This window comes from Eutrigla gurnardus, assembly GCF_963514095.1.
Source record: "Eutrigla gurnardus genome assembly, chromosome: 12".
Classification (NCBI taxonomy): domain Eukaryota; kingdom Metazoa; phylum Chordata; class Actinopteri; order Perciformes; family Triglidae; genus Eutrigla; species Eutrigla gurnardus.
Genome location: NC_139926.1, coordinates 19,574,277 through 19,588,135, shown reverse-complemented (window position 1 = coordinate 19,588,135; position 13,859 = coordinate 19,574,277). Strand labels below are relative to the sequence as shown.

General features: G+C 42.1%; 1 protein-coding gene and 1 pseudogene across 2 annotated transcripts in view; one reads left to right on the top strand and one right to left on the bottom strand.

Annotated features, from left to right (window-relative positions):
- Window positions 1-136: 136 nt before the first annotated feature.
- Window positions 137-1,998, bottom strand: sp9 (sp9 transcription factor). Its single transcript, XM_084023634.1, has 2 exons — window positions 1,837-1,998; window positions 137-1,436 (listed from the first exon to the last, which is right to left on the bottom strand). Exons 1-2 carry the CDS (start codon window positions 1,855-1,857, stop codon window positions 138-140), a joined length of 1,320 nt encoding a protein of 439 aa, XP_083879760.1. The 5' UTR covers window positions 1,858-1,998; the 3' UTR covers window position 137.
- A 3,328-nt stretch (window positions 1,999-5,326) lies between these two features.
- LOC311021501 (obg-like ATPase 1) overlaps window positions 5,327-13,859 on the top strand; it is a 34,247-nt pseudogene continuing 25,714 nt past the window's right edge. Inside the window, exons 1-4 of the transcript XR_014599312.1 lie at window positions 5,327-5,353; window positions 5,529-5,617; window positions 9,112-9,255; window positions 10,214-10,330. The product of XR_014599312.1 is annotated as an obg-like ATPase 1 (transcript). The remainder of the gene's footprint in view (window positions 5,354-5,528; window positions 5,618-9,111; window positions 9,256-10,213; window positions 10,331-13,859) is intronic.

The following is a 13,859-nucleotide window of genomic DNA, read 5'->3' as shown; positions in this document are numbered from 1 at the left end:
TTTTTTTTTTTAGACTTTCTTGGAATATTTTCTCCGTTTATAGTCTGTCAAATAAGACCCGTTTTCATTGCTGTGCAGTGTTTTGAATCTGGTTTGATTTTGTTTTGTTTTTTTGGGGGGGATGGGGTGAAGCCTCATTAGGGTTCGTCGTGGGGAGACGGATCCTTAACAGTGATTCTGGGGTTCACCCCCTCCATAATAAGTTCTGGGGACTCGGACCTCGGGGTCTCCAGGTTACTGGTGTCGGTGTCACTGTCGCTCCCCTTTTTGCCTCCACCACCCGCCGTGTGCGTTTTGATGTGCTTGCTCAAATGGTCACTCCGCATAAAGCGCTTGTTACACACCGGGCATGCGAACCTTTTTTCGCCGGTGTGGGTGCGGAGGTGTCTCTGGAGCTCGTCGGACCGCGTGAACCGCTTGCCACAGAAAAGCCAATTGCAGACAAAAGGCCGCTCGCCGGTGTGCCATCTCAAGTGCGCTTTGAGGTGAGACGTCTTCCCGTACACTTTACCGCAGCCGGGAATGTGGCAGCTGTGGAGTCCCTTCCTGCGCAGGCTGGCCCCGGCGGGTCCCAGCCGCTCGGCCTCCTGGCAGTTCGGACAGTCACACGTCGCCCTGCCGGAGTACCGCCGGGACGACCTGGAGGAGCTACTTATTCCTGAACTGCCCCCAGAAATCATGGCGTTGGCGGCAGAAGCGTCCGTGTAGGTGGGGATGACCGTTTTGAAACCGTCCTGCGTTAACAGGTGCTGACCGGTGGACAGCAGATGCGACGCCGTGGGGCTGATTCCGGTGGAGCTGAACGCCGAGTGCGTCAGCGAGGAGAAGTCCGGGTTGTAGCCACTCAGCTGGGAGTGGATGGCTTGCGGCGTCCCGGAGTGCAGCGACGTCTGGAGGGTGCCGGCGGGGTTCTGGACATCGAGCCACGACCCGGGATTAGTGTGCACGTCCCACCACGAGGACGCGCCGTTGGCGACGTCGCCGGAGATGGTCGAGTGGAAACCGGACTTGTACCACGACTCGTACGGGTGCGCCATCCCCACCCGCGGGTAAAGAGTCTCCGCCGACGTGTGGACTTTGGATATAAAAGCCGACTGTCCAGACTCTTGGGACGCGACGCTCGTCGAGTTGGAGAACAGACCGCTGTACTCGGTGGAAAACGCCGACGAGGTCGGGGAGGTGGAGGCTAAGCAAAAGGCGCTGTTGCCGGTGCCACCGGTCGGCGTTAGTCCTGTCGACGCGCGGCTCGTCGCTACCGTGAAACCGGGCAGGCTGGACCCCAGGTTGCAGCTGGAGGAGGATCTCTTCCACGGGTGAAATCCACCTTTGGAGAAAGCGCTCGAGTCGGGCAAAGTTGTGAGGGGGCTGGTGTTACCAATTTTGTTGCAAGTTGCAGCCAGCATAGCTAGAGGTGTAGTTCCAAACCGTGGCTCTTCCTGAAAACACGCACACACGCGCACACACACGCACACACACACAAAGTTGGGTTTAAAACGGGCAACAACACATTGTGCTGATTTTCGACTAACCCGGATGTGTGGGAAGCACACAAAACATGACTTTAATAACAACTGTAATGGTTAAAAAGTGGAATTTGAGCTATATGACTGTTTGGAGAGGAACGGGCTTTTTTAAAACAAACTTTCTAACTGCGTCAGCTGTGAGTACAGTGCGTAAATATCTGGATGCATTTAGTTGCTGTTATTTTCTAATAATAAACAGTAAAGTAATGAACTCGGAAGGAAACCATAACCACAAACTTGAAAGCAAGCATGTCGCGTAGGGCAGCATCAACTTTTTTTTTTGTTGCAGCATAAACGCAAAGCATGGACTCACCCCAAGTATAGACGTTGCCATATCCAGGGTCTGTGCTGCGGTGAGATTGTTCGCGATTTCAATGCTTCCACGGCTCCAATTTGATTCGGTCTCACCGTGTTTGACTCGGGTCACACGGTTTCCCTCTTGGCTCGCAGCTCCCAACAACTAGCTAGTTGTAGAGAGCGTGTTTCTTTGAAGTACAGCTGGCGAGGACGCGCAGCCAATGCGATGGCCGCGTTCGTGACCGCGGATGAAGTCAGCCAATGAGAGGCCCGACCGCAGACAGAAACACCAAAAAACCCGCCGTCAATCATCCGTTGTGCAGCCTCTTTGCTTCGGCTGTCATACAAGACAAGAATTGCTATGTTTTTTTTTTTTTTAATGCATACAGTTATTTTTATGTAGCCTATTCTCACACGAAGGCTCAATGTCTCCTTTCATTGCAGAATTGAGTTCGCGCGTCAAGTTCTCCCGGAGGTAAGTCCCCCCTTTTTCACTCGTTTTCCCAACCGTTCGTGGACCGTGGTGATACCGCGTACTTTCCAGGTTTTTTCCCCCTCCGTTTCTGATTTTCAATATTCAGATCATGCGCAACACGTCATTGAGAAATCGTTGCCATTTGAGCACATAGTGTCCTGAACAATGTGAGTGACGCTGTTGTTGCTGATGACTTTATCAGAACAGTGCATGTGTGTTCGGGGGGAGAAGGAGGAGGGGGAGGCTAAACAAATGGTGATATATGCACTATTTTTATTTATTATTTTAAAGTGCTGGTGTTGGATAATCACAGACGGATTCAGTTTAGCGAAGAAGTCCAGGAACAGGCCCGAAAGCACGGACCTCACATCTCCATCCGCGGTTAGATCATTTTCGCGCTGGCTGAATAAAACGACTTTTTCCCCCACGAAGGAAAAAAAACATTATGACTCTGCAATGGATCAACTCGCCTACAGTTTGTTTACTTCCAGCAACAAAAAAAAATAAAAAATTACGCGCGTTCTGGCTCGTGCGTGTGATCGAGTTCACGCGCGTACCCCTCCCCGCTTACTTGTAGGGGGCGGGGGGGATGCAGGTGAGGGGGTTAATTAAAAACGACAGCTCGCAATATCAGCGCGTGTAGGAAATGTGTTTTAAAATAAACTATTTTATAGGCGGAAAAAAGTTGGTGCTTCCAGGTGATGCCTGCTGTAAGATTGCCAGTCACCTCCATTAAAGTGCTTTAACAGGAGGCACGGTGCCTGCCTTATATCCCAGAAATTAAAATGTAATGCCGCTCTAATCGCCCATTTATTAAAATTATGCACAATTGAGATGCATTGTTTAGAGCATTTTCCAAAACTCGCGATTCTTATTTTTTCCCTTTCTTTTAATATCACAATTCAATAAGCCCGCATATGCCATATCTTGTTAAAACGCCCAGGCATAATGACATAATATAAAATTGACCTGCTCTGACGTGAACCACCGTCCATTTAAAAGTTAAAGCAATTTTCCAGAGAAAGGCTTGACCGAAAGATGTGCATTACAGTATTCAAAACGGGCAAATAATGCTCCATTATAGAGAATAAATGCTGCCAGTCAACACAGGCGCAATTTGTTCAAATACCCTCTTCTTCTTTTTTTTTCTTTAAAAACCCCACCACCTTTTGGGAGGGTGAATAAAAATCATCCTCGTCAAATACCGAGCGCTGCCAAGAAAGAGTGTTAACGGTATGAAATGTCTATTCTACATAAACAGAGTTGATTGTTGTTGAAGAAGTCATCAATTCGAGCGTTAAATCACAACGAACGCAGAGTGTGAGGGCATTTCTTTTCATTATACTTTCATAATATATATATATATTTTAAAAAACCGGACAAAGCATTTACATTTTTATTAAGTTGGAATTGATTTAAAACAGCATTTGCAGTCTTCTGTCCGTTGGTTGAATTGTAAATAATCTTGTGTATGTGGTTGTGTCGTTTTATTATTATTTTAATAAGGAGCAACCAGACGTTCAAATTAGAATAATCACCCTAACAAAGAAATCTGCACAGGAATCACAGTTCCCTCATGCACGAATAAACTTCTTTTTACATACTGTATCTTAAATTTATATGGGAGGGAATGTGTTTTCTTAGATTAACCTGTAACAATAAAACAATAGTGATTATTTTTTTCAGATGCTCACTTGGGACAAAAGGGGGGAGAACATGATCTCGCCTTGTCATTCAAGTGAGAATTTTGAGTTGAATCTGTAATTCTGGACTCCATTCGTGAGCACTTCTCTGTGGCAATTAGGAGCCTATTACAAGCCATTAGATTGATCAATGTACCTTAAACAATGGGAATGATTTATTTGGTCGAACAAAACGCTCTGCATCTATTGTGATGAGTCTAAGTGGGGGTGCATCCATCAACAAAAGATAAATGATTAATTCAGACCTATTCATTTGAATTCTTTCTCCAAAGCCAGTTCACTTGCCTCAAATCTAGATTATTAGAGCCTCATTTTCTGCGTGTTAAACCAGACAAGCTGCTGGATTGGCTGGTGTGAGTGTGTGTGTGCGTGTGCGTGTGTGTGTGTTTTGGGGGGTTGTGTCCCTGTGTGCTTTAATTTGTATTTCTGCGGAGGGAAGTTTATTTGAGGACATTTAACTAATTGTTGTAATTTTGTGTGCTCATGTGGCTACACCTGTTTCTCTCAAAGGGCTTTTTAGAGGAAACTCTGAGTGCGAGGATGTTTCACTTTGTTTCTGTGGCGCTGGAGCTGTTCTGTGTTGTCTGACCAGAATCAGAGGAAGCTCGTTGAACAGTAAAAGGGGGCCTGAGTGAGAAGATTTTGTCGGGATGTTTTCAATTAAGATTTCGTCCCTTTATGGATATTTTTGGGTTGTTAAATTTCTTCCCCTTGGGAAATGCATGGATGATCATAAAAACTTGCTTCCTTTCTTTTCCTTTGTGGCTTTAAATGACAGTGTGTCTCAACTGCCGTTTCCCATGAGCTTGTTCCTGCACTTTAAGGTTGCCAAGATCATTGTTTTATTTCCGTGGCAGAGACAACAGCGTGGAAATAGAATTGATGTACATTAAAGTGCAGTGGGAAATAAAAGGGATTTTATCGCTGTAGGAAGTAGATAAGCTATAAGACAAGGTGGAAATGGCAAAATTGCTCTAGCTGTCAGCGCGGAGACGCAACTAGTGGATGTCTTCAGTTAGACGACTGTCAAGACGAATGATTCAAATGTTAATAGAAAGCAGGCAGCTGTTGACAATGGTGCCGAGCCTCTGATAAAGATTAACTATGCTTTCAATGCACACATCTCAAACCAGCAGCTCTGCATAAGATTGATCTCACAGCAGTTCATCGACGGCTAAATGTGGAGGTACAGGTCAGCTCGCCAGCTTACAGTGTCAACTTTCATTTCCAGAGGCTGCGTGCGCTATTTGGAGTGCGGGGCGAGCCAGCCAGTTGAAGTGCAGTCGACTGGTTGCATTCGAGGACTCGGCTTGGCAGGTTCTCTGCCAATGAATGTGGTGTTTCCTCTGATTTCGGTGAGCTGTTGTGGAGGTCAGGGAAAAGCTAACGGCAGGAAATTGCTCCAAAGAAGGTGCAGGTTATGAGGAATGGCTCCATTTAACAACAACAACAAAATGAGCATGTATTGTAGATTAGGTAATGGTGTTTGGCTCATTCTGACTGCAGACATCTCCACATTGTCTCTATTAGCTGAAGGGAGAGGAGGCAGCAAAGACGCCGCTGATTGGAAGGTTTGGCACTTCGTTGAAAATGGGAGTTGTTGGCCTGCCCAATGTTGGGTAAGTAGCAACTTTTTTATTTACTTAGATAGTGTCAGCATGTGCTCTGTCCACGTATCTGAACCACCAGATACTATAAGTATAAATGCATGTCAGGCCAGATGTAACCTGATGGAATGCATGAGAAGAAAGACTCAAATACGCATTGTGAATTTAGACCTACAGACGACTTCAGACTTTACCACCTTGTGCATGCAACACCGAAACAAGCAAAATCGCCTGTGGCATGGTGCACAAGATTTTAAGTGTGCATTATAGCCAGCGAGCCAAAAAAAAAAACGTTTTTCAGTGTTCTTTAACAACCTTTGTTCCTAAAGCTGTTAAGTGTCTGGAACCACTTGTTCCCGACAAGCCACAGATCAAATCTCACAAGAGCTTTGTCTTTCCTTCCCTGCATCTTAACTTAACTCCGTCTAAATAAAACTGTGTGAACTGCACAAACTTTTACAACTGTTTCAAACATGACCTTAATAACAGATATGTGTTATAATTGAGGGTAAACCTGAGAGTTGTAGTTTTTCCAACGTTTTTTTATATAACATTCATATATCTGGTCATTTAAAGTTTCACGTTCACCTAAGATGTGTGTATTAAGGACAAAAGAACATCTGAGCAACTACATGACAAAGTGAACACAAACACACCAGTCTCTGCTGCATCAAAGCATAGCACTCTAATATCAACATTTATTACAATACATTGAATACATTTGTGAAAAAAAACATATGAAATTCACTTGAATGCTCAAAGCTTTGAGCAGTCAGACATTATTGCACCTGTGTTAAATCAGTTCCCAGTCTCACACGTCCAGTCAGTGCTGGGATTAAAAAAGACTAACACATAGATTTAAACTAAAAAGCATTATAAAAATACTTGTTTTCATTGACCGCATCTCTTTTTTTTTCTACTACAAGACCTAAACCTAACCTAAAACTCTCCAGCACAACAAACTACACAAATGCAACCTGAAATTCCAACAAGAATCAGTAGCAGGATGTTGTCCCTTTTCTGAACAGTGAAAGTGACAGAGACATACCAGGCATTGGCAAAGGAAATGTAGAGTATGTAAAAGTCCATTTGGGATGTTTTCATTGTTCATTGATATAATCAAACATAATTAATTGATCTGAAGAATGAAAATGAGTGAGGCAGCTGAAGAATATTTAAATTATCTGACCCTGAGGCTAAAAGAGTTGCTTCCGAGACCTTCCTCCAGGAAGGGCAACAGTAAAAGCTTATGTTGTGTTTAGCTGGTGGTTTCTCATCTTAAAACATTGTTGAGTCATTTTCAGTAATTGTTGTTTTCAAGCAGGCTGGAAAGTTGATTTTTAGAAGCTGAAAACTGCAGGTTTTGAAGGGACTTCAAGGTCCATGTCGAGATGTTATGTAGTTATTGTGAACTTGAAGCCACAGTTATTGTTTCTAATAAACTGTAGACAGGCTGAGAGTATTGTTCTCTCATATGGAAAATAAACACTACGTATAGATTCAGTTTGTTTGTGCTTCTTCGACATGAAGTGCGTTTTAGCTGTTTTGCTACTTTGGAGCTCATTGAGATCCAACTCTCTAGAGGCCAGTGTTTTCATTTCGTGCTCCGCGGCAAAACCACAATTTCTTTCTGGTGTAAGAAGTAGAACTCATTGAGGTTGTGGCCTGCCATACCACATTTGTGTCAAACTAAAACTTGCCAACCCTCCTACGGTTTCTTCATGAATGAACCGTGTTCAATTGCCAACCTGCTGTTAGTTGGGCGTAACTGACCGTTCTTCACACACTTGGGAAACATGGGAGTGTGATTCAGCCAGTCTTGCATTTATCTCTACATTTAGACCAGCACATTTCTCTTCAGAGGCACGAGAAAAAGTTTAGTCTTGTCTGTTTAACCCCTTGTTGGGACGCGCTGCACAGTCTATGGCCTAACTGATTCAAGTTGAGTCATTCTTAAAACGGTACCCAGGTCAGGACCAAAATGAATTTAATGGGTGCCATTTGCCGAGTAATCTAGGAACCCGCTATTGGCCGGACAACGACCGGCCTCTGAGGACAAGGGGCTGTATTTCTGCCGTTCCGAACAGCTGGCGGATATCCTGACCAAGATCTCCTTTTCTGTTTACTTCCATTGTTTACCTTCCGATTAGCAACTTCTTAGCACTTCTGCTTGTCATGTGTTTATGCAGCAGATGTCAATGAAAAATCGGGAATCCAATGTGAACAATTCATATCTAAATAATTACTAAACGCTGCCCGATTAATGAACCACTCCACCTGAAAAACAAAGAATCTAGAATCTTCTGATTTGAACAAGTGCTGAACGTAACCAGGGTCATGTGATTCATCAGAAACATAGAAGCAGATATACATATACATACAACCCCGCACTCTGACCCCTATCAAGAAACCAGTCTAAATAGGAGAATGTGTGTCATATTAGGAAGTGAAATCACTTCATTTGTACAGTTGTCTTCTTCCTCATCATTCTCCTCTTCTGGCTTCACTGTTTTTCTTAATCTACTTTTTCTTGAGAACAGTTTTGTATTTTTATCAAAAAACTATCATTTGCAAACCTATGTTAACTGGAGATTTCACCCATTTGCCCAATCCTCATGAATTGCAATTCCACAATACATATTTTCATATAACCTTCCTTTCTAGACTGTAAAGTAAACCCAGTCCAGACTCTTAGATTGATATTTAGTCGTCTATACGTCTCACCTCACCCTATATAAGGGAGTTTCTACCACCCAAGAGTGGAAAAACTCACTCAGTCAGGCTGCAAATACCTCACTCTCCACTAACCAGCATATTACACTCACATTTGTAAGTATGCAAGAAATTGTGTAATCATTAAGAACATTATTACACCTGATGGTGGTTGCAGCATAATTGTGGATTGTGTTTTTTTCTTTCCTCCAAGGTGACCCAAAAATAGCCTTCAAGTATGTTAGAGAAACAATTTTGCTTTATATAAGGAATTAATGCATGTGCTTTAGCAGTCTTGAGCAATTTCATACCCATAGGACTTAAACAATCATTTCAATGTGAAGCACTGAGCGAGGGGATGAAAATGGAAAGTCCTGGATTATAGTTAACTGCCATGCCATTATTACTCTTAGACACTTGCCATTGTCTGTAGATTTTGAAGTACACTTGAGCTGCTTCTTGTGCCTTGGAAAATAAATCTCTCTGTGATCACAACATGGGGCGGTATTTGGCTGATCCCGTTCAACGGCTGAGATCTATTGGGAATGTAATTTGCCCCTCGATTCCAGGTACAATTGATCTATTATGGGATTATCTGACCTTGTAATTGGGCAAAGTATTTTAGGTTTTGAAGCCTTCATCCATTAGAATAACCTTTATCTTCTTGTGTGGAAAATAAAGAAAGCCAGTCCTGCATAATGTACTAAATGTTTCGGGATCGTGCTATAGAACCATCGGCTTCAACACACCGGCACTTTTAGATGAATTGACCTCACTGCTGTTTTTATTTTCAGGAAGTCAACCTTTTCCAACGTGTTGACAAAGAGTCAGGCTGCAGCTGAAAATTTCCCCTTCTGCACCATTGACCCAAATGAAAGCAGAGTGCCCATTCCAGATGAACGCTATGATTTCCTCTGCCAATTCCACAAACCTCCCAGGTATGGGGTCTCATCGTTGACCTATTATTCACACTTCAGATCTGTAGTTGCTCGACGGTCTACTTGCAATGGGTATGAGAAGACGTATAACAATGTTGTTGACGTGTAGCTGCCAGCTGTGGATGATGTGTGATTGCCGCTCTCCTCCGAGGTTTTCTGTTGAGGAAAAAGCAGAAGCATCTAAAGCCCCCCGACACCTGGTTATCATACATGTTTATAGAGGCTGTTAAAGGAGGCAGATTTGCTGAGCTACACCAACAAAGTACTAGAGACGGATCCCCTTTTTGACTGACAAGCATTGGTGTGCTGAACATCACAGAGCATTTCAGTGTATGAAGAACTACGCTCCTGCTTTTCAAAGAGCAGTGAGAATCTCACTGTATGTACACCGTTCTGTATCTTAATTACATGCAGAACACATTCCACTAATAAGTAAATAAATACAAAATAAACACGGGTCTTCAGTAACCCACCTGTCTTACCTACCTGCCTCTCTCATGATAAGGCTGGCGATATTCTACATCATTCTTATTATTACTTTATTAAACAAATCCCATGAAAAGTACAAAACCCACATTCTAATAAAAAGTCTATGCTGTAAATTCTAAAGCACCAGTTTTTGTTTTCTTTCATGGGTACATTAAGAAAAATCTAGAATAACACCATCTTTAAGATCTCCACTTTGTGTAGATTCCATAGCTATCATTGTTATATTATTCCACATTTTGTGGTTAGAATTTGACAGTATAAAACTAGTATAACATAATTTTGAAAACAATGGTATATTGGCCACAAATATGGAGGAGCAATCTGATCAAAACACCATTGAATACAATCCAATATGTCACAAATACTGTTGTATTGGGTTGTGGTTTTATTTTTGTTAAAATGTTATAAATAATGTTTAAAGTCTTACATGGCTGATCTTGTTTCCTTTTTACTCCACGGTTTGCAGCAGCGTTCCTTAATGTTGTTGACATTGCTGGCCTGGTGAAACGTGCTCATGCTGGCCGAGGCCTGGGAAACGCCTTCCTGTCCCACATCAGCGTCTGTGACGGCATCTTCCTCATGACACGTGAGTCGTAGGATTTCATATCATCAACACATCACAGTATTCTATACCATGATAGAACTTTAATATGACCAGTAGATTTTTGTTAAACAAAGCCCTTAGTTATGCTATAGCTTTGCTAGTTGGACAAACATCACATTTCTACTGGGAGACTTGAACGATCACAGAAGTGAAAAGGTGAGTGCTTGTGTTTCACATTCAGCATATTCTGAGGTTTGGAAACAAAACAGGGCAGTCCAGAAGGAGCACCACATAATGTTGTAATATGAAGCTTTTGATTTAGTAATAATGTGCATAATAATGCATCATAAATACGGTTGCCACCATTATGATACTGTTGACAACAATATAAATGGTAATGGTAATACAAATAACGTATATTTGCATTGATTCAAAATGCTGTGACTTTGGGAATATACAGATGTGAATCCCAGTATTCCCAGTGTGTGAGTATTCCCAGTATGTCCTTCAGCGAGGCGAGCTTCAAATCACTTTCCAGGTCTACTCAACTTCCTCCGTATCTCTGACATGGTCTTTGTCGAACACAATTAAAGTGTTAGAATAATTCAAATTACAGCAAGTGAAATGAAGGCCTTTTTTCAGAGGATCTTAAAGCTTACTGATTGTGCTGTTATTGACTTTCCCAATGTGTGAAAGGAGTTCTTCTGAGAGGCGTGGAACATCTGCATATAAAGGGTTCAGATTAAAGCCATTCTGCTGTATTGTTCCCAAATTGTGTATCACTTTTATTCCAGTACAGTTTTTAAATATCCTTTGACACTGTAGTTCATGAGGAGTGGAACTGGAAGACCACCCACTGTAAGACCAAGTCATGATTTACAGAATGGACAGGGAATGTGAGGTGGCATAAACAGGTCTGTTGTCAGTTCAGGATTTTAATGATTTTTGGTGCAATTTAAGTGCAATGGACACAGATGTGTCATTCTAGTTTTTATATGATAGTCAACAAAACCCTTGAGTCTACAATGTGTTAGTCTTTCTTTCAATGCTTTCAGACTTCATTAGCCTGTTTTTGGCCTTTTTAACCGGTAATAAATATGTTGTTGTTTTTAAAAAACTCAAAATGGGGAATAAATAGTGTATTTGTTGGGGACTATTTTCAGCTGCAGATTAAGACACATTTGAAAAAATATATCTTCTTCTTCTTCTTCTTCTTCTTGTTCTTCTTCTTTGTGTGCGTGTACATCTATCTGCTTTGGCGTGCCTTTGTTTTCACTCTTGTGAATCCCTTGGAAACAATGTGTTATCCTTCTCAAGCTAACCATTAAACATAGCCGGTTTTGTTTTGTAATTATATCTATCTGGTGTCAGACTGCAACGTTGAAGCCACTACTTTTATATAGCGTGATTATATGCTTGTGGGGGTGGATCACACTCTTTCGTCTCTGGAGTGGTATGTTTTTTTGGTCTGGAAATTAGCAGGAGACGATGATTATGAGTGCAAACTGAGGACACGAGCAATGACCTGATCCCAAAGAAACTGGGTGCGGAAGTCGTATGAAACTTTAGAGATCAGCCTTGATTTTCTGTCTATGAAATGATTGTATGGCCTTCTATTCCCCATAAACGATATTGGGTTACATTCATTTGTTTAGGAGTTGTGGAATTTGAGAAATAGCGTTTTAAAAATGTGGAATAGGTTACCACATAGTACATTTACATCTTTTTAAGATTCAACTTTTTCCTCGGGAGCATCCTAACTGGATTTTCCACTTGATGTCTCAAAATTACCCCAGTGGTGTGCACGTTATGAATATTTTTCAACCCCTAATGACTTTGAATAGCCTGTGTAAACAGTGGATTTGCTTTCAATAATTCCTTCCAACAACTATTAAGGCGCATGATGACATCCTGAAAGCCGATTCTGTTGAACGGCTGGTGTTCTCTCGTCTCATAACAAAATGTTTTTTTTAAGTGTTTCCAGTGCTTCTGCAACGACTGGAACACCTCGCTGTCTGAGACAAGACACAGACATGTTCTACTTCATCTGCTCTTCTGTCCCCCACCCCCCGCTAGCAACTCTGCCAGCTCACCTGGCCTTATTCCCAGATGTTTGGTTTCCAGCAATTAGATGTTTCAATGCTCACACACAGTGTCACCCTCCTCGCTGCAGGAATGCCCGGGTTCACTTCTAATGAAGACTTATTTACGGTTACACGACACCCGGTAAGAATCTAGCCTTGAGATACTGCATCTTTAGGGACCGGCTGTGGTTGTGGGCAGCCCACTGGAAAGCAGCAGTTATTTTTGGCGTAGACTCTTCTCTCGCTGTGTTATTCATGCGTTCGGCACCTGAACTCCTGGTTAAGTTGAGGCTCTTTCCGCCTCTACAGCCTGAAGCAGACATGAGAAAGTTCTCCCATTTTGTTAAAATGATGGTGAAGTTTTTATGGAAATAAAAACAAACACCTGGGATATTTGCTATAGAGCAGTAGAAATGTTACATTGCAGAATCTTTGTTTTCAACTAATTATATAAGCCCACGTAGGCCTTTTTTTTTTCTGAATCTGAAAATGTTAACAACTTTATTTAGTTTGAATAGATTGCCGTTTGTTAGTTTATGAACTATTTATTTCTCAACAGCATTGGTGGTCGGACTAATGTGCTCAAATCCAAGTCAGTCAACAGCAAATTGACATCCTTCGTGCCTCTCCAGAAAACCAGTCCTAGTCAATCACCTTTAAAAAAAAAAAAAAAGATTTAAAGAGCTCTAATATCCTCAGTGACCTCCAGACGGATCATCGTTACCTAATGAATATCTGACTCTGATGACAAACAGTGGGTGATTCAATGAGTTGGCGTCACTTTGCCTGTACATTGTGTTCGTGTTTGGTTATTGCATCGACGTCACATCCAGGTGTAACCCTTTTTTTTCTTGAGCCACTAAGGGAATAGAGTTTTTGTATTTTAACCAATAGGCCCCGAGGGTAGATTCTCACCTCTTAAGCCTAAAGTGTTGTAACACTAACTTAACAACCCTTAAATCACACTATTTAATAAGAACTGTTCTGCACATATCAGCTAGAAATATTATACAGGATATAATCACAACAATACCAACCATAGAATACAAACATAGGACAGTGATACCTCAAATTCACTTAAACTGTATCAAGGTATCACTTATACTGAAGAAATCAAACCGATTGTTTACCTACAGGCGTTACGAACAAACTGGATTGTTCTTCAGACGGAGATGATTTACGGGCGACCTGCCTCCTCACTGACGCCAGTAATGGCTGGTCTCCAGGAATTCTGCCTTATCACTCATCAACTCGCAAATTGTCAAACTTGACAAACATCCAAAAACACCTCGCCCAGCCCAGCGACTTCCATGCGTGTGTGACTGTCTAAACAGATCTGGCAACGAGTGAATCTCTCAGCGATTCAGCTGCTGAATCAGTTGTCACGTTGATGTATTCATTTATACAACCAATGGTAACTATTAGACATGTCAAATCTTACAAAATCAAAAAATTATACTTTAATAGATAAATGTAGAGCTAAGCCA

What these genes read in the sequence shown, in the direction of transcription:
- sp9 (XM_084023634.1), bottom strand. Translation starts at nt 1,857, where the DNA reads ATGGCAACGTCTATACTTGGG. An exon ending in TGGCAACGTCTATACTTGGG is followed by an intron (nt 1,437 to 1,836) that starts GTGAGTCCATGC and finishes GCGTGTTTTCAG; the next exon opens with GAAGAGCCACGGTTTGGAAC.